Source organism: Leptonotus elevatus, chromosome 21 (genome assembly GCF_054856555.1).
Source record: "Leptonotus elevatus isolate MCC_2025b chromosome 21, RoL_Lele_1.0, whole genome shotgun sequence".
Taxonomy (NCBI): Eukaryota; Metazoa; Chordata; class Actinopteri; order Syngnathiformes; family Syngnathidae; genus Leptonotus; species Leptonotus elevatus.
In genome coordinates, this window is record NC_141259.1 from 13,418,488 (window position 1) to 13,439,245 (window position 20,758).

At 45.5% G+C, this 20,758-nt stretch overlaps 1 protein-coding gene across 4 annotated transcripts in view; it reads left to right on the forward strand.

The window, feature by feature from the left end:
• The window catches only part of LOC147155991 (sodium channel protein type 5 subunit alpha-like), a 64,056-nt gene extending 43,307 nt beyond the window's left edge, over positions 1–20,749 (forward strand). For 3 of the 4 annotated variants that reach the window (XM_086066385.1, XM_086066388.1, XM_086066386.1), the window contains 15 exons: positions 908–1,081; positions 1,170–1,331; positions 2,462–2,656; positions 6,209–6,349; positions 6,661–7,038; positions 8,169–8,289; positions 12,693–12,847; positions 12,923–13,096; positions 13,345–13,467; positions 14,291–14,566; positions 15,811–15,864; positions 15,949–16,090; positions 16,588–16,688; positions 17,379–17,649; positions 18,580–20,749. In XM_086066385.1, coding sequence (XP_085922511.1) covers positions 908–1,081; positions 1,170–1,331; positions 2,462–2,656; positions 6,209–6,349; positions 6,661–7,038; positions 8,169–8,289; positions 12,693–12,847; positions 12,923–13,096; positions 13,345–13,467; positions 14,291–14,566; positions 15,811–15,864; positions 15,949–16,090; positions 16,588–16,688; positions 17,379–17,649; positions 18,580–19,856 — 3,744 coding nt within the window. In that variant the 3' untranslated portion in view covers positions 19,857–20,749. The remainder of the gene's footprint in view (positions 1–907; positions 1,082–1,169; positions 1,332–2,461; positions 2,657–6,208; positions 6,350–6,660; positions 7,039–8,168; positions 8,290–12,692; positions 12,848–12,922; positions 13,097–13,344; positions 13,468–14,290; positions 14,567–15,810; positions 15,865–15,948; positions 16,091–16,587; positions 16,689–17,378; positions 17,650–18,579) is intronic. The other variant, XM_086066387.1, reaches the window with a different exon arrangement.
• The last annotated feature ends 9 nt before the right edge of the window (positions 20,750–20,758 follow it).

Consider the following 20,758-nt stretch of genomic DNA (forward strand, 5'->3'; position numbering starts at 1 on the left):
TGGTCATTTTCTGCCTCACTTCTTGGTACCTTTTTTATTCAACTCTCATTTTTAGCAATTTCATGGACGTTCGTCTATCTTTTTCTTACAACTTAAAAATTTGGAAATTTTGGATTATTTAATTATAATTTTTTATCTAAAATATTTTATCCAAACAATGAATATGTAAAAAAAAGAAGAAGATCATTTCTAAATTTTTTGGGGATGTTATGGTCATTTCTACCTTTCTTTTGTTTTGGGACATTTTATGGGTTATGGTACATTTTCTTTTCTGCCTTTTAAATTCAGTTCTTATTTATGGCAATTTCAACACTTTTTTTTTTAAATCTACCTTTCGTCTCTCTTTTTCTTGCAACTTAAAAATGTGGACATTTTTGAATATTTAATTATTAGTTTTTAAGTAAAATATTTAATCAAAAAAAATAAAAGATAATTTCTCCAATTTTTTTTCCCATCAGCTCCAGCCACTTCTTCCTTTTTGGGACATTTTATGGCAATTTTTTTTTACTTTTTTGTCTGCCTTTTTTTGCCACTTTTGTGGACATGTTATGCTAATTTCTACCTTTCTTTTGTTTTCTGACATTTTATGTTTTGTTTTTTTTCAATTCTAATTTTGGGCAATTTCATGGACAACTTTTTCTCTTTTTCTTACAACTTTAAAATGTGGACATTTTTAAAGATTTTTTTTATATTATTTAAAAAAAAATAGAAATAAGGGAAGTAAAAGATAATAAAAAAATATATATAAAAAAATAAAATCCACAGAGAGAGAGGGACCAAAGAGCCACAGATCCCTGATGCAGTCAAATATGTAGTAGAACGTGAAAAAAAAAAAAAAGAATGATGAAAAAGGAGTGGTCCGGCTCTCCCTGGCGGAGGTAACAGTGTCGTCATTGTTACGTTTCAGGTGTTCTCCGGCATCTTCACAGCAGAGATGATTCTGAAGATCATCGCTCTGGATCCGTACTACTACTTCCAAACGGGCTGGAACATCTTCGACAGCATCATCGTGTGCCTCAGCCTCATGGAGCTCGGGCTGTCCGACGTGGAAGGCCTCAGCGTGCTCCGATCTTTTCGACTGGTGAGCGGCATCTTCGGCGCGCGCGCGCACGGCAATATCGCCGGCGACAAAAATCCTCATCTTGTCTTTCCGTCTCTCGGGCTGTCAGCTGCGCGTGTTCAAGCTGGCTCGCTCGTGGCCGACCCTGAACACGCTCATCAAGATCATCGGCAACTCCATGGGCGCCCTGGGCAACCTGACCCTGGTGCTCGCCATCATCGTCTTCATCTTCGCCGTGGTGGGCATGCAGCTCTTTGGCAAGAACTACCAGGTGAGCGGGTCGCGACCGGCTTGTCATGAAGATGTCTTCCACGTTTTTTTATCCACTCCACGCTCGAATCCTCCTCTTTTTCTAATCAGTAAATGACTTGCATAATTAAAAAAGAAAAGAAAAAATGACCCCAATATTTAGACGAGAACAAATATTCTGAATGTCCTTTACTTTCAAATCAAGCTAAAGGATAATCTGCGGTCAAAATTAATAGCGTGATTAATCTGTGTTAATATATGATTAATGCAATATTTTATTTATTTTATTATTTAACGCTTTAACTTTGACAGCACTAACTAAAATACAACGAGATGACAAAATTATGACAAACTTGAATTATTTTAGTCCAAAGACTATAACTAAAACTAAATCTAAATTTCTTGTCAAAGTTAACGCTGGAGGGGAGGTGCGCAACGGTGTTAAATTTGTCAGCCATTTTTAAATTTAGTCTCAGTTTTAGTCCAGTTTCAATCAAGCTTATTAGTTTTGATCATATTTAGTCAACCTCATCCTGTTTTTATTTAGTCAAGTTTTAGTCTTTATTTTAGTCCAAGAAAACCTAATATTATTTGTCTAGTTAAATTTAGTCAACAAAAACTCAACGTTTTAGTCTAGTTTTAGTCAGGGCATTTGACTCTTTTTACATTGAAAACTATTTCACATAATATTTAATAAAATTTTCTTTCCTCTTTTTGTTGAAAAACAACGTCACCCACAATTACAGTATGTCAACAACTACGGCTACATGCTACGAGCTAGTAAATTAGTCAGTATTAGTTAGCGTTGTTGGAATGTCATTGCCGTCGGATTAATGTTATGTTATAAACAACAAAATCATCGAATTTTTGTTTCGTCTTTGTTCATGAACTAAAATGTCCATAAATTATAGTCCAGTCTTTATTAAGTGGATGACGTTTTCGTCTCGTCTTCAACAGTCGACGACAATGCATACTGATTGGGGGGGGCTTTAGTCTCGTTTTTCTAGTTTTCCTCCGGTGAAAAATGGTAGTTAGCGAAAATATTTTCCTTTTAGTTTTGTTAACGAAATTAAAGTGGATCTGGACAGTCGGTTATAATGCGGGTCCCCCGGGGAGACAACCGTTGTGACCTCTCACCCCACTTCCCCTCAGGACTGCGTGTGCAAGATCTCCAAAGACTGCTCGCTGCCTCGCTGGCACATGAAGGACTTTTTCCACTCCTTCCTCATCGTGTTCCGCGTGCTGTGCGGCGAGTGGATCGAGACCATGTGGGACTGCATGGAGGTCGCCGGGCAGCCGCTCTGCCTCCTCGTCTTCATGCTCGTCATGGTCATCGGGAATCTGGTGGTGAGTCTGTTCCCGGCGCTCCCTCAATGCCCCCCCCCCCGCCTCCCCCCTCCTCCTCCGACCCCCACTCCCTCCCTCCCTCCACCCCACGAGACCTTTTCAACTGCTTCATCATCACGTTTAGAGACAGGCTCGAATGGCTGGAACAAAGATTTGCTGTGGAAGAATCCAGGCAGGGATTTTGTTGTTGTTGTTGTTGTTGAGTATACATGATTCTAAAAAGGCAGTTGCATCAAATCGAAATTGCCGACTGGATGTATTTTTTTTGTTTTTGATATCGTCTCAGTGTCGGTATCGAGGTACTTTATGCAATTAGAGCAGTGGTGTCCAAACTGCGGCCCGGGGGCCATTTGTTGCCCACCATGCGTTTGTCAGTGACTAAAAATGACATTTGGCACGACCTGCAAGGCTAGTTAAAAAAAATAAAATTAATAAATTGTTTTTCTAAATGTGGAAATAAGTGAATTTCTCTTCAAAACACTTGTGAATAAATAATTAATTAAAATGTAGTTCCTTTCGCTTTATATTTTGTGTCAACGTTCGATTCATTAAGATTTGGCATTTAATCATCTTACGATTAAGTTTTCTTCATTTTTAAATTTTTAATTTTTAAATTTTCTGAATGTGGAGATGGAGAGTGCCGATACAAGATATCGGTACTCGTGACGCCAGCCAATATCAGTATTGACCTTTTTTTGTGGTTGTTTTACGATATCAGGAACTAAAAATGATTAGAAGAATGGAAAATGACCATTGATTTTATTCAATTTCCAGCAATAATGCTATATTGAGATATGCTATAGCTGTTTTGTCAAAATGATCTATCAGTGGTTTAATATAAATTTTATGTATCAGTACTTGATATCAGTGACTATTCAAGGGTTGGGTACTGATAGTACAAAGTTTCCCAAAAATACTTGTATAAATGTAATTCTAATGTTTACGTCGTTTCTTTAAAGTTTTTTTCTACCAAGTATCTGTTGGCTCCACCATTAGAGAAATTCCTATTTGTCAACATTTCCTTTTTAGCCGTTTGTGCGCACGTACAGGCACACGCACACACGTGCACACTCAGCAGCTCATCTTGCTCGAAATGAAGAGCATAGAGGAGAGATTTCTTTTCTGTGGATAACGAGCTCGCCTATCATCTTCCACTCCACACACACACACACACACACGCACGCACACGCACGCACGCACACACACACTTTCCACACACAGTAGCTCAGCTTTCTATGAAATTTACCCCATGAAGCTGTCACATGTCTGCACTTCCATCATTGTATCAACGCGCGTGTGTGTGTGCGTGTGTGTGTGTGTGTGTGCGCGCGCGCGCACGTGTGTGTGTGTGCGTGTGTTTGTCTCCATTGTGGTAGCTCAAAGCAGATTGGGGCGGACGGTGGTGTGTGCTAATCAAACACACACACACACACGCACAAACACACACTTATTCTTCTGCTGTCAGCGGCAGCAACTCTATCTCCTCCTGCAGGGGACGGGCTGACCCGAGCCAATGAATGAATATGTCGGACACAAATGTGTGTGCGTGTGCGCGCGCGCGCGTGTTCAGCTGCGGCAGGTGAGCAGATGTTTAGTTTGCTCTTTCTTGCTTATGACAAACGAGCAGGTGAACGCGTTTCCCTGAGCAAGCAGTTCACCTGCTGAGCACCTGCCTCCCGACGCCGGGCGACGCCACCCTCCTCTTCCTCGTCCCTCCTCGCCCTCCTCCTCCTCCTCTTTTTCACGTTTTGACAAGGAGGGAGCCGGCCCGCTGTGAAGGCAATCACGCTGAACATGGCCACGAAGCAGGCATTTAGTCGCATGCTACAAACTTTGGTTCCTGTTTCTCCTCCTCATCCTCCCTCTTGGTCCTCCTCATTGTCATCCTCTCTCCTCTCACTCACTTGTCCTCCTCCTCATTCTCCCTCATCATTTCTTCTCCTTCCTCCTCATCCTCCTCATCTATCGTTTTCCCTCTTCGTCCTCCTCCTTCTCATCCTCTCCTCTCCCCTCCCCCCTTATCCTAATCCTCCTCTTTCTCATTCTAGCTCCTCTTTCTTCTCCCTCCCTCCTCATCCTTGTCTTCCCACTTGGTCCTTCCTTGTCCTCGTTCTCCTCTTCCTCATTCTCCCTCACCTTCCTTCTCCTCACTCCTCATCCTCTCTTCTTTTCCTCTCTCCTCATTCTCCTCTTCCCTCCATTTGTTGCCTCCTCATCCTCCTCATTATCGTTTTCCCTCTTCGTCCTCCTCGTTCTCATCCTCGCTCCTCTTCCTCATTCTCACTCCTCTTTCTTCTCCTCACTCCTCATCCCTTCTTTTCCTCCCTCCTCATCCTTCTTCCCCCTCGTCCTCATTTCTCTTCCACCTCTCCCTTGTCCTCCCTCCTGCTCCTCCTCTTTCTCCTCCTCCCTTCTCTTCCGTGTCCATCCCCCGGCCCCCTTTTCCTTGTACTCCCTCCACTCTCCCCCCTCTTGCTCATCCTCCTCTCTCCCCCCCACCCCCCGTCCTCCCACCTTACAAACTTCCTCTCGCACCGTCTTCCCAGGGGGTTTGTTCACAGCACGTTGTTGTGATGAGGAGGAACACCAAAAACAGATCACCTCACTGCTCGTTTATCACCCGCACCTGTGCTTGCGTGTGTGCGTGTTTGCGTTAGAAAGAGACTACCTGAGGTGAACTTTACTGAGTTCACACGGAGAGGTTTGTTTAAATCGCAGTGACATAAAAAACACATTTCATCTAGCAAAGTCACAACAAGATCAGTACGCGTTATACGCACACACACGCACACTCACATTCTATATTTTGTCTTTCATGTTCCCTCATTACTGGCTGAGAAATGTGATGTAAACAACTTTTAAATGAGTATGAAAATGTCCTTCACTGTAATCCTGCAAATCATTTTCTGCCTTCCTTGGGGGAGGTAAGACGCATGCTTGTTTGTAGACATGCGTTGGCTCGCGTCAGGTCATAGGTCACGGTCTGCTGGCCGTGTTGCTCTGCGGGCCAATCAACGGCATCGATTTGTTGCTGCCCGTCCTCCAATCACACGGCGGTATTTTGGGTCAGCCACATCTGACATGTGGTGGCAGGATCTCACAAACAAAACACACACACACTGACACTTGGCTGATGACGTCGATACACAAAACACACAGACCCGATCGGGTCGCAGATATTGACCCACTGGCCCGGTTTCTTCTTACACAAACACAACTGGAAGCTTCTGGATCCAATATTTATGTAATTGTGCATTGAGTTGCTCTGTCGCGTTGTCTGGCACACAGAAACACGCACACTCAAAAATCGCAGCTACCTTCAAATTTTCTCTCTGATAATTGTACGTGTGGCATTTTGGCATGATGGCTAACATGCTAAGCTACATGCTAAAGGTCACTTATGTTGACACAGACCACACACAAACACACACGCTGGCAAATCTTTCTCACTGACCAGTGTTGTATGTGTCAGTTAGAATGAATGCTAACATGCTAAGCTACACGCCACATGCTACATGGCTCAGCAGTTGTCGTCAATGTGTGTGTCCCCAGTTGCTGAACCTGTTCCTGGCGCTGCTCCTCAGCAGCTTCAGCTCTGACAATCTGTCGGCGCCCGACGACGACGGCGAGATGAACAACCTCCACATCGCCATCCACAGGATCGGCCGAGGCCTGGCCTGGTGCCGCCGTCAGGTGGGAAAGCACTTTACTTCACTCTAGCCTAGTCCTTCTCAAAGAAGGGTGAGGTGGGGTGGGTTGTGACCCCCCCAGAAAAGATGTTTTTTTTGTTTTTGCCATACTAGAACAAACTGTAATTACACATCCACTACAGTAGGTGGCAGTGGCGCTCTCATTGTCAGAGACTGCGAACGGAGGATTTGTGCCTCTACAATTTTATAGACAATTTTATTATTATTATTATTATATTAACAAAAAAATTATTGCGAAGCACTGCTCTAGCCGCAAAAAAATAACAAAAATAACTCATGCCTTCTTTTTCGCAGGTAGTGGATTTCTTCAACGGGAACCTGAAGCGCCGACGGCAGAAGCGCAAAGAGGCTAAAACCATGATGAAGCTAAAGCGTTTGAGCAGCGTCCACGCCGAGGTCAACGGCGCCGTCATAGGTACGGCGCCCGCCTGCCACGACCACGCCGCGCCCCTTAACCTTCACCTCCACCTTCCAGGACGCCACGTGGAAAAGTACGTGGCGCCCGAAGACGACAGCTACATGACAAACCCCAACCTCACCATCAGCGTGCCCATCGCCCCCGGGGAATCCGACGTGGAATTCCCGGAGGAGGACGAAGAGGACGAGGACGAGGAGGTGGACCAAGAGGACCGAAGCGACGACTCGCAGGAAGACGACGGCGAGCAGGACGAGGTAACTCGCGACTTGTGTGTATCTGTGTGTGTGTGCGCGCAGAAGGAGATACTTCTTTGCGTCTAACATGAAACGACAGATTTGTGTCATGCTCTGTGTGTGTGTGTGTGGGTGTGTGTGTGTGTGTGTGTGTGCGCACGCTGACTAAGTTAATTATGATTATGTCATCTTTAATCATCTGGCGCACCTGGTTTGTTGTCTCACTTGGCTTCCGACTTCCTGGGAGGAAGTTGTTCAGCGTCCGGCCCTTGTGATGTCACAAAGTCTGTTAGCCAATCAACTGACAGGTTAAAGTTCAGGCCCGTCTAGTTGTCTTCCAAACAATCATTGGTCCATTTAAGCCTTCCGGAAGAAGATGAGGTTGACGCTCGTGCTAAGCTAATGCTAAGCTCATGCAAGCCAAACAGCAGGTGTGTTCTGTTGCCCCCGTCGGCGGAGGGTTACCTTTGACCCTCGTGCAGGTGTCGTCTGCAGTAACAAAGCTTTGATTTGCTCATCAAAAACGTTCTCTAACCTTCAAACGACCTTCAGACAGCAACAACACGCTTACTGTTTTATTGCATTTGTAGCCTAAAATTGGGTAAATAAATTGTGTTGTTTTTTTTAAATTAATTTATCTTAATTGCTTAATTGATATACTGTAAAGAATGTAATAATATTGGTCAAATGTAACATTTCACATCAAAAAAATTTTGGGATTAATTTACTCAATTATCTATGATAAAATAATCAACAATCCTGCATTAATTTTTCCTAAAATGGCAAAAATTGTATTTATTATTTTTTTATTAATCTAATTTTTCTATTTTGTAAAAAAAAATGTCATATTAAAATTAGTAAATAATAGTACAGTTAACAAAAAAATCTGTGATTAATTATTAATAAGAAATTATTTCTATATATTTTTTTGCATTATTTTTTCCTCTGTGTGTGTGTGTGTGTGTGTGTGTGTGTGCGTGCGCTCGCGCGCGTGCGTGCGTGCCCTTGTTACATGCAAACACACGTGCGCACACGTGTGTTGTCATGTCTTGACATGAAATAATCCACACGCTGTCATCCCCATACACAATACAGGACGATGATGTTGATGATGATGTTGTCATGGTGACGCGTGGTCATGTGCTCGGCAGAAGGACGACATCAGCCTATCAGAGGGCAGCACGGTGGACCTGAGGAAGCCCGGAGACGAGGAAGACGAGTACTCCGAGTTGGCCGAAGAGGCCATGGACCCCGAAAACTGTTTTCCTGATCGTAAGCCGTGTCCACACACACACACACACACATTACAACCAATGTGCTTATCAGAAGTTGCAAAAGAAGTCTGGCAAAAGTAAAAGTACTCATTTACATAAATAGAAGTAAAAACATACAAAGAAAAGCATTGTACGTGGTTACCTCACGAAACGCTGATGACATCATCGCTGGGGTGACAAAATGCTTTTGCGGTTAGTTGCGCAGTCAGCGAGTTGACTCCCCGACGCAAACGGCTGACGAGTGTGATGTCATCGGCGGGAGCCCCGCCCCCTCGACCTCATCCCTTCACGGGGAGATTTATGGAGGCGTTCCAGGTGAGAGCCGCACCTGCGTTCCCTCCTGACTCGGCAGCCTCACGCCTTTTATTTACGTACATAACTCCCTTTCTTGCCTTTGCTCGTCGCAAAGAAACACATTTTGCATTCTTATTATTTCCGTGACTTTTGCGTATTGTGCGTATTGTGTTCGTAATAAGAATGCGTGGTGCTGGTGATTGGCACTTTTCATGATGTTGGTGGTCCTGAGTGAATTGTAACAGATGCGCAAGTGTTTGCCGTGGCTTGACAAAATGGCCGCGACACAATCGGGCCACCCGGCTGAGAACGCGGCGTGCATGCGATGAATCCACATTTTTGACTGCCGTCGGTGCTTTTTTTCTGGTTCAAAGCCACACGGAAGACCGCGCGGCTTCACTCCAGCGGAGCGTCGGGAAAAAATAAAACAATTGAGATCAGGGTACTCTTGATTAAATAAAAAATTTCGAAAATTACATTTTGAACATTTTTAAATACTTTTAGACATTGTGACTGTCATCCATGTTGGCAAAAAAAAAGAAAATCTGACTTTTTTTTTTTCTTTTTAAACACGCAACACTATCATAGTATATCAAATCAGCTCCTTTAATTAAATTCTCTTTTGGTGTTCGATATTTCCTTAGCTTCTTAGCACCATTGCAAAAAAAGTCATTTTTGAACGTTTTTGTTTGGAAGACTGAATGAGTGCTCTGCCCGGAGAAGATTTAGCAGAAAACACGTTAACGTGTGGCACAGCGCCACCTACTGGCGGCGCTGGCACCGCCCCCCCTGGCACCGCCTCCTGGCACCGTTGGGTCCTGGCTCGTCACAGCAGATCAGTACCGGCAGCAGCTGACTCAGCACCGGCCCCGCTGCTGAGGGAACCTCTGAGACTGGAGCAGCAGCAGCTGTTCGTGTCGCGCCATGATCATGATTGGGGGGGGGCAGGCAATACGAATTGTGGCGCCCCCCCCATCCCAAAAATAAGAAATGCACAAGATACATTTTATGAAATCATCAACATAAAACATAACAAGTAACTAAACTACCAACAACTTTTTTTTTTTTCGGGTATGTTTTTGTGTTTTCATGCGCGTGTGTGTTCAAATTAGTGTGTGTGTTTGTGGCCATCTGGAGCCCGCCGAGGCCTCCCCCTTTGGCAGGACGTCCGCTTGGTCCAGCGGCCGCCGCCGCCGCCGGCGACCCGGCTTGCTTGCTGCGTCCGCTTCCGATACATCGATCGATCGTCAAAATCAATCAACAAACGTTTACAGCATGTCATCCAGCTGCTGTGTACACGTTTGTATGTGTGTGCGTGTGTGTGGTGCGCCACCGCCGCTAATTATTCACGTCGCAGGCAGAAAAGGTCAGCTGAGCGGGAAAATCCCAGCAAGTGTTGAGCAAGCTTGGAGATAAGTGAAGGTCACCATCTTGTTTTTCTACTTGTGATGAAGAACGCCTCGCTCGCTTGCCGCTAGCGCCGCGCGCGCGCACACACTCACACACACACACGCGCACCCCTGCTGAGCTCGGCTTATTTGTTGCAACTTTGCACATTCGCCGTACATGCATGTATGCGAGTACGAATACTTGTTTGTGGTTCATAAGTTATATTTTTGTACTTTGCTTATGTATTTATTTTTACACTTTTATTTTACTTTTACTTTCTGCATTTGAAAGCAAATGCAGTTGCTGTAGTTTTAACTTTTCACCATAGTGATTTTTTTGGGCCACTTGGGGTCGCTATCCTCACTAGCTACATGGTATATCGGTGACTTTGAATGTGTGTGGCTTCAAAAGGCGTAGATAACATTTAGTACGATTTAAAAATCGGTGACACTGTAAGCCTGCAAAATGGCGAGGGACAACTGTAACATTGCGTCGGCGCCATCTGGTGGCGCGCTGGTGTCAAGGAAATATGCTGCTGGTGTTTCGTTTTGACACAAGTAGTGCTTTGCCGCCATCTTGTAGCCCCCGTAGGAAACCATAAATCTTTTTTGCCCACAAATTTTCACTATCCACTATACTATAAAGTTGTTAGCATTAGCTAATATAGCATTTTTGTGTTGACAGTGGAAGTGAGTTGGGTGAGAATGGCGCGCAACTCGTAGCAAACGTGGTAGTGACCGGTGACCGGTGACCATGCTGAGCTCACGCCATCTTACTCATCGGTGGACTGGAAAACGCAGGATGCCGCTCGTGTTAGCATTAGCCGCTCGTGTTAGCCTGGCAGAATGATTGACTGGCGTGTGCGTGTTATCATTGAGAACGCACACATATGCAGAAAGATCACATGGATTTGCTCACATGCGGCGAGGAGGACCCAATGAACCTCGGTGACACACACACACACACCTACACACACACACACACACACACACACACACACACACACACACACACACACACACACACACACATAGCATCGTTAGATTAGCTGCCTCATTAGGTCGCTAAATGCCAGCTCTTTGGCTGATGTGACGCCACACATGCATGCCATCAAGAGGGTGTGTGCGTGTGTTTGATGCCGTGTCAGGCGGAAGCGTGTCGCAGTGCCCACGAGCAAGTCGTGTTCACTGACATGTTCTCCTTCATGTGCATAGCACCAGAGGTGACCTGAGAACTGGACCGTGGTTCTGAGTGCAAGCCTAGCGTAGTTACTTTACGGATTACTTGATTTCAAAAGTAACTAAGTTAGATTGGAAGTGACTCGGTTATATTCAGCATTTAAGTGTGCACGTTGCCAGACGGTGGGCACAATTAAAAAAAAAAAAATCACAGCACTCGCTAAGCTAATGTAGCTTCATATTTAGCATAGCATGCTAGCTGAAAAAAAAAGTGGTTCTATTAGAGTAGCATGTTATTAGCATCACCGCCAGTGACGTTATAAAATTCTAGTTCTGCTAACACTTCACTAGTAGAAGTAGTAGCAAGCAGTTAGCCTCTCTCTCTCTCTCTGCTAACATCTCTGCTAACATCTGTGCTAAGCGCAGAGAAATATCACTGAATTGTCCTACGAGTAAGGACAAAGAGCGCACTAACACACGGACCTTTCCGTCGGATATCGAAGAAATGCTCAACGGCTTGGCAGAGGCGTTTATGGTCTTCCCGTCACCCGGCACAAGTGCTCGGGCTGATTGAGTGGCGCGGCTTTAAATCACCATCAGGCCAATTAGTAACCGCGGCAACGCAGCTTTAATTACACTGGCAATCAGCGGGGAGGGCCCATGAGAGTGGGTGATGATGTCATCAGTCACGAGGACCCAAATGGCTTCTTCTTGCTCATCCTGTCAGCTCGGTGGCCGTCCTTTGCGGTCACCGTGGCAACTCGGTAACCATCTTGGAAAGTGACCGTTTCTGTACAGTGACCTATCTAGTGAGTTGGCCATTTTGTGCTAATTTTCTAATGTGTAGTGATTTTATATAAATATATATTTCAATTTTAAAAAATCTTTGAAGTGTCTCAAGCAGACTTTGACAATAATACATTTAGCTTTTGATGGCAAATAATTTATTTACATGTATTTAGTTATTTGACATTTTTGGCAATTTTATGGACATATTGTCAGTGTTTGTGTCTCTTTTTCCTTTTTTGGTCATTTTATGTTTATTTCTGACCTTTCTGCCTTTTTGACAATCTTGTGGACATTTATGGTAATTTTCGGGATTTCTTCTTTTGTTTTTTGACTTTTTTATATTTACTTTTTGAATGTTTTTTTTTTTAATAAATGTTCTGACTTTTTGACAATTCCAAATATATTTTATGGTAATTCTATGCCTTTCTTTCGTTGTTGGAAATTTTATAGTTGATGGTATATTTTATTTTCTGCCTTTTTAAAATTTTGTTCTCATTTTTAAAACTTTTTTTAATCCACCTTTCATCACTCTTTTTCTGACAATTAAAATAATAATAATAATAATATTGAATTATTCTTTTTTTTTTTATCTTAATCATTAATTAATTTAAAGAATATTTTATATAAATAAATATGTACAAAAAAAAAAAATCTACAATTTTTTTCATGGAGCCACATGTGGCTCCAGAGCCGCAGGTTTCAGACCCCTCGTCTCTTAAGTAACATATAGTTTGCGTGTGTGTCTTTGCAGTGTGCGTGTCCAGGTTCAAGTGCTGCGACGTGGACACAACGTCAGGCTTGGGCCAGGTGTGGTGGCGCTTGAGGAAGACGTGCTATCACATCGTGGAGCACAGCTGGTTCGAGTCCTTCATCATCTTCATGATCCTGCTCAGCTCGGGCGCGCTGGTAAGACTTTTTTTTGGAGTCGCGCTCACGTCTTGCGCGCGCGTAACGTCCCGCCGTCCTCCTCTGCGTCGTCAGGCCTTCGAGGACATCTACATCGAGCAGCGGAAGGTGGTGAAGGTGATGCTGGAGTACGCGGACAAGATCTTCACCTACATCTTCATCCTGGAGATGCTGCTGAAGTGGCTGGCGTACGGTTTCAAGAAATACTTCACCAACTACTGGTGCTGGCTCGACTTCCTCATCGTGGACGTAAGTTGGCGTCACCGACGTCTTGAAACGCTTGGAAAAATGCAATTGAGGAGAGATCTTGAAATGCAGTTTATTGTCAAACTAAACATAAAGGGGAAAAAAAACACGTCGCTTAGCCTTTAAGGCTACTAGCGTAATGCTAATGCTAACACATAATGGGAATTGCCATAGACAGGCTAACAAGTTTGAAAACAAAGGGCGAAGAAGCACTGGCGAATCCAAAGCGTCCCGCTTGTGGTCTCCTGCAGGTGTCGCTAGTGAGCCTGGTGGCCAACACGTTGGGTTATTCCGACTTCGCCGCCATCAAATCCCTGCGCACGCTTCGGGCCCTTCGCCCCTTGCGAGCGCTGTCCAGGTTCGAGGGCATGCGGGTAAGGAAATCCATTTGACTGGTTATTCCTCGATGTACATTTAAATGAAGGTCCTTGAACTAGTACATTCTTTGAAAGACAATTCAGCGCACTAGTAGCAACTACTGTACCGCTTCTTGTGCACTTTTGACCTGCAATTAAACCTAACTAGTAAGTTAGAGCATTTTTTACATGTCTGTGCACTAGTTGACTACCGCATGCTACTAGTGAATGCTCAAATGGCCTAAAGCTTTTCAAAAATGTATGCCTTGATCTCCAACATCGGGTTCAAGTACTATTACACTCTTAGTTCTCACTAGTAGGACAACTTTAGCATACTTGTAGGATGACATGTTGCTACTAGTGGAACAGAACTGTGTACTTGTTGACATATGAAGCACTACATGTTTACTACTTGACTTTTGCACAGATATGTAATGGTACCTAGTCATTCTACTAGTGCATTGGATTGTCTTGTGACGGCAAAGAGTGTGCTAGTACATGCTAGTTCCTTACCCTTAAAGTGAATACCAAGGATATGGAATTTAAAAAAAAAAATCGGTATCCTTGTTAAGGAGGCTACTAGTGCTTGATGCATGCCTACTCGTTGGGCCTAGTAGTGTTACTAGTGCAGCACAGTCATTTACGAGTCAAGTTTATGGATGTAAATTCACGTTGAAGGCTGTTGTAATAGAAAGGAAAAATAAATGAAGGAAAAGAAAAAGTCGAATTGCCCACTAGTAGGACAAAATAGCACTAGTAGTGAAGAAGTTTACTCGTGCCATAGCAACGCTTGTGAACAAACGCTGGACCGTTTTTTCCATATTGGCGAGCGTTCTTGCAGGTGGTGGTGAACGCGCTGATCGGCGCCATCCCGTCCATCATGAACGTGCTGCTGGTGTGTTTGATCTTCTGGCTCATCTTCAGCATCATGGGCGTCAATCTGTTCGCCGGCAAGTTCGGCCGCTGCGTCAACCGCACGGGCCACAGCTACGACGCCGCCTTCATCAACAACAAGTCCGAGTGCCAGGCCCTCAACGACACGTCGCTCTACTATTGGACCAAGGTCAAGGTCAACTTTGACAACGTGGGCGCCGGCTACCTGGCCCTGCTGCAAGTGGTGAGCGCGCCCGTCGCCACGGCAACGCCGGCGGCTTGCAAATGAGTCGCGGCTCGGCGGTCGCCTTCTTCGTCTTTTTCTTTCTGTATATTTTTTCTTTCTCTCTTTCTTCTTTTCTACCCGTTCTTCTTCTTCTCTCCTTGTTCTTCTCTACTCCTCTACTCGTTCTTCTTCTTTTCCTGTCCATTTTTATTCTGTCACTTCTCTTTGCCCTCTTCTGTTTTTTCCTTCTTTCCTTCTTGTCATTTTCTTCTCTCGTCTCTTGTCCTCCTCCCATCATGCCTTTTCCACCCTTTTTCCAACTTTCTTCATCTCCATCTTGTCCACCTTCTTCTGTACTTCTTCATCTTCTTTCCTTCTTCTGCCACGTCAGTTAACGTCTGTCCGGTTTTTATTCATCTCCTCCTCCCTCCATCTTCTCTCCTCCCGCTGCACTAAATGAACTCAAGCGAGACATTTTCCCTCATGGCCGCCGCATCCCTCGCGGTTCTCCGCCGCCGCGGGCGTCCTGCGCGCCGCCAGTCAATCAGCCCTGAGAGGCTTTTATTTTTAGAGGCATTAAGTAGGCAGACATGAGAGCGAAAGGACGAGGAGGAGGAAGGAAGGGAGGATTAGAAGAAAAACAGGAAGTGGAAAAAAGAGGAAGGACGGAGGAGAAGAGATGGCTAACGCGTTGATTCACAAGCGTGTGGAAGTTGAATGAGTGCCGTCGCCTTGACGACGGGCGGCTCAGCATCCCTCCGTGTTTGCCTGGTCGCCGTGGCAACCCGGCTGCCCTTCCATTAGCAGCTCTGCCGTTGAAAGTTTGTCAGTGGCAAGGAAGTCCATATAAGGATGTGTTGACGGCTGTTGCCGTGGCGATCAGACAGATGAGGCTTGGACGATTTCAGCGCTCGTTCACCTTCTGCGGGACTTTCGTTGAACAAAACCTCATTTCGAACCTTACCCTTGTTTGAAACCCTAACTCAGGCTTGAAAACGTCACCCTGGCTTGAAATCCTCATTTCAAACTCTAACTCTTAATGGAAGTCCTTACCCTGTCTTGATAACCTAATTTAAAAACGTAACCAAGTTGGATTCCCTAACGACAGTAAAAACCCTAATATTGAATCTGTCTGGCTTGAAACCTTAATTCTAGCTTGGAACCTCAATTTGATGGCTTGAAACCTTCCTTTGAAATCCTCAAGTCAGTCTTCAAACCCAACCCTTGTTTTTTTCGTGACGTTGTGTTGTTTTGTGTCGAAGGCCACCTTCAAAGGCTGGATGGAGATCATGTACGCCGCGGTGGACTCGCGAGCCGTAAGTCGCGCCGGCCAACATGTCATGCGGTGATGTCATCACAATGGCAGGAAGTTGAAATGTGGAGGGGGGCGTGTCGCGCAGGTGGAGGAGCAGCCCATCAAGGAGATCAACCTGTACATGTACCTCTACTTCGTCATCTTCATCATCTTCGGCTCCTTCTTCACCCTCAACCTCTTCATCGGCGTCATCATCGACAACTTCAACCAGCAGAAGAGGAAGATAAGTGCACATTTGTCAACTTATTTTTTAATTGAATTGAATCTAATTATTTTTAATTCATTCATTTTAATTCATTTAAATTTTGATTTTATTTAATTTATATATATATATATATATATTTATTTAATAAATATATAGAGTATATATTTAATAAATATACATAAATGTGCAATTAATTTGTGATTAATTATGAGTTAATTACTGAAGTCATGCAATTAATTACGATTGAAAAATGTTATCGACTGACACCTTTTATCGACTGACACCTTTTGCTGTATTCGTGTGGGCGGAGTCAAACTTCTAGGTCCACCCCATGTTGAGCCACGTCTTCGCCAGCTTGCTTTTTGGTGTCAGGATGAAAATAAAAGAGAGAAAAAATGAAAAGCAAAACTTATTTGGAAAAATGTCGTCATTTGCTCTTTATTAGAAAAATCGTGTGGAAAAAAATGCTGTGTCAGCAGGATGAAAATAACGCTGTGGTGGCGTGTCGCTTGCACTTAGGGGGCCAGGACATCTTCATGACGGAGGAACAGAAGAAATACTACAACGCCATGAAGAAGTTGGGCTCCAAGAAGCCCCAGAAGCCCATCCCCAGACCTCTGGTACGAACAGGGCCACCTCACACTGACCACAAATGAGAACCTATTTGAAAAAAAACCATTGCTGTACTCAATTAGTTGGTCTCAAATAGTGCCGTGGCGCCTTAAAACACTCAAATCCACTTTTCCCATTGAAATGAATAGAAAGGTCATTAATTAGTTTTGCATAAGGAAAACTAGCACTCCACAATCATCGCACTTAATAAAGTCATACAGTAATGACGTCATCCGTAACCAGTGTGTCTCTAAGATTAGTCGTTCTTTGCAGACGATAAAGAATATATGACTGCGAGTACTGTCATATATTGTTATTGTTGTTATATATTGTTATGTAATTATATACCTTTTGTATTCAATCCGTTGCCTGAACTGTTATAGCACAGCCACGTAGATGCTATTTAGCATTAGCCTTAAGCTAGTGGACTTGTTTTAAATACAAAGCTTGGGTATTTTCTTCACAAAAGTTCAACTGGTCCATCCCAGCCTTCACAAAAAAAAAACAATTGATTGAGACGTCTCAACTGCTCTCATATCATCAGTGCGGCGCTAGCATTAGTCGTGCTTCGCCGAGGATAAAGAATATATGACGGAGTCATATTATTTTGCTGGCATGTCAAAGCAAAAAAATAAATAAAAAAATAGCCGGCATGTCAACGCAGCATAAAGGTGACGTCGGTCCTCTTTGTCCGCCAGAACGACGTGCAGGGCTTCTTCTTCGACCTGGTGGCCAAGCAAGCGTTCGACATCATCATCATGGTGCTGATCCTGTTCAACATGATCACCATGATGGTGGAGACGGACGAGCAGTCGCCGCAGATGGAGCGCGTCCTCAACAACATCAACGTTGCCTTCATCGTGGTGTTCACCGCCGAGTGCATGATGAAGATCGTGGCGCTGCGCTGCTACTTCTTCACCGTGGGCTGGAACATCTTCGACTTCGTGGTCGTCATCCTCTCCATCGTCGGTACGTGCTTCGGCCTTTCCGAGCGTCGTTGAGCCACAGCGGGGTTTGAAATCATGATTAGGGTTTCAAAAGAAGGGTTAGGGTTTCAAAGTATGGAGTGACTTAAGGGTAACGGTTTTTCAAATTAGGGTTTCAAATCAGGATTAGGGTTGGGTTTGACATTGGGGTAGGGCCTTCAAAGTAGGTTTTGAAATTGAGGGTTCAAAGTAGGGTTTCAAATCAGGTGGAGCCCTTTGAAACGCTTGTGATGAAGGGCTTTGTAAATAAATTTCACTTTCAAATTGGTGTTGGGGTTTCAAACAAGGGTTAGGGTTTCAAATTAGGATTTCAATGGTTGGGTCTAAAGTTTGGGTTTTCAACTCGGCTTAGTGTTTTAAATTCGGGCTAGGATTTCAAAATAGGGTTTTAAGTAGGGTCACATTTTATAACAGGTACACTGTCAGAATGTTTCAAAGTCGGGTTTCAAATTAGTGTTAGGGTTTCAAAATAAGGTTAGGATTTTAAAGTATGCTTTCAATGAAGGGTTGGGGGTTTTCCAAGTAGGGTTTCAAATTAGGTTCTCAAACTAGTGGGAGGGTTTAAATTTAAAACTTCAAATGATTACCTTGGAACTGTAACCCTAATTTGAAACCGTACTTCGAAGCCGTAACCTTATTTTGAACAAACAAACACACCCTAAGCGCTTTATTGAGCCATCACTGTTCATCTTTCATTTCCTCCTGTAAGCTCGCTACAAGTGTGTGATGAAGTGTGTGGGTGCGTGTGTGCGCGCACTTAGACGAGGCCGCCTGGGGGGAGGTGAAGGTAACGGCGGCAATCAGCGCCGGCAGGGGGGGGGGGGGGGGGCATTTGGGGGGTCCCTGGGGACAAATCAAACATGATTGACCCGTTACATCAACCGCGCGTGTGCGCGCGATGTCATGTCCGCAGGCATCGTGCTGGCCGACATCATCGAGAAGTACTTCGTGTCGCCGACGCTGTTCCGCGTGATCCGCCTGGCGCGCATCGGCCGCATCCTGCGGCTGATCCGCGGCGCCAAGGGCATCCGCACGCTGCTCTTCGCGCTGATGATGTCGCTGCCGGCCCTCTTCAACATCGGCCTGCTGCTCTTCCTGGTCATGTTCATCTACGCCATCTTCGGCATGGCCAACTTCGCCTACGTCAAGCGGCAGGCGGGCATCGACGACATGTTCAACTTCGAGACCTTCGGCAACAGCATGATCTGCCTGTTCCAGATCACCACCTCGGCGGGCTGGGACGGCCTGCTCAGCCCCATCCTCAACAACTCGCCCGAGGAGTGCAACCCGCACGTGCCGCAGACGGGCACCACCCAGCGCGGGAACTGCGGCAACCCCTCGGTGGGCATCACCTTCTTCGTCACCTACATCATCATCTCCTTCCTCATCGTGGTCAACATGTACATCGCCATCATCCTGGAGAACTTCAGCGTGGCCACCGAGGAGAGCACGGAGCCGCTGAGCGAGGACGACTTTGAGATGTTCTACGAGGTGTGGGAGAAGTTCGACCCCGAGGCCACGCAGTTCATCGAGTACGCCAAGCTGTCCGACTTCGCCGACTCCTTGTCGGAGCCGCTGCGCATCGGCAAGCCCAACAAGATCAAGCTGATCTCCATGGACCTGCCCATGGTCAGCGGGGACAAGATCCACTGCCTGGACATCCTCTTCGCCTTCACCAAGCGCGTTTTGGGCGAGTCGGGCGAGATGGACGCCCTCAAGCAGCAGATGGAGGAGAAGTTCATGATGGCCAACCCGTCCAAGATCTCCTACGAACCCATCACCACCACGCTCCGCCGCAAGCAGGAGGACGTCTCGGCCGCCGTCATCCAGCGCTGCTACCGCCGCCATCTGGTGCGCCGCCAGATGAAGGCCGCCTCCTACCTCTACCGCCAGATCACCACGCCGCGACACGGGCCGGCCCCGGGCGGGGACCGGGCGGCCGACGGCGAGGACGGGGAGGAGGAGGAGGAGGAGGAGGAGGCGCCCGAGAAGGAAGGTCTAATCGCCACCATGATACGCCAGAACTACGGCTCGGGGCTGCTCGGGGCGGAGCGCTCCGAGACGGTGTCCTCCACCTCGTCCCCGCCGTCCTACGACAGCGCCACGCGAGCCGCCGCTTTTCCCCCCAAGTCGGGGACGAGCGACGCGGGTACGGCGCTCGACGCCGACGTCCAGGGCACCGCGCCGTAGGAGCGAGGACACCAAATGGAGGACTACGCACCCCCAAAGATTTGGGGACAACTTTGCTAGCTTTCATGTTACTTCCTGCCCCCTGCTGGATGCTCCCAGAACTGCATTAGCTTCTTCTCGGGCCCCCAAACACTATATCACTCATGTATCCGTCTCTTATTGGCTGGGAGCTGCGTTAGCGAGGTTAGCAACGTTAGCGAGGTTAGCAACGTTAGCGAGATTAGCAACGTTAGCGAGGTTAGCAACGTTAGCGAGGTTAGCAACGTTAGCTGCGCGAGTATTAGCTTGCGAGTGCAGAGAAGTGAGACGAGCTTAGCAAAGGTTTTGTTAGTAAGTAGAACTTTGTTGACAGTCTTTTCATAGCTGTACGATTATTACGACAATTTTTTATATTTTGTAGCGTAACTTGACAAGGGAAAAAAAAAAGCTTTGACACTTTGACCGAAAACAAGAACAATAATCTTTTTTTTTTTTTTTTATGTTTCCTTCGCTGTAATGGCATATTCACAAATACCACCCGCAAACCTACAGCGTTTTTTGCATTCTGCGGATGGAGCGACGCTGAGCTAGCGCTAGATCGGAAATGTCGACAAGCTGACGTGATGTTTCGTGCTCGTCGCACGCCGTCGTTTACGTTTGACCACCAACTAGAGTAGACGACGGACGAGAAGACGACAATCAGCGAAAACTTTCAATGGCTCGTCACAAACACAATTATTATTCAAATAAGAGCTAGCTCATCTCATTTATAGTCGCACGTCCACTTAAAAAGGGAATTCATGTCTTTGGTCTGTTAGTTGAGATGTCAGAAGTTTGGTGACGGTACACAAAAGTGTAAAGTCAAAAAAGCAACGCTCCCATTTCCTCCCAAAGAATCGTTCACATCAACGTCATGTTTGTCT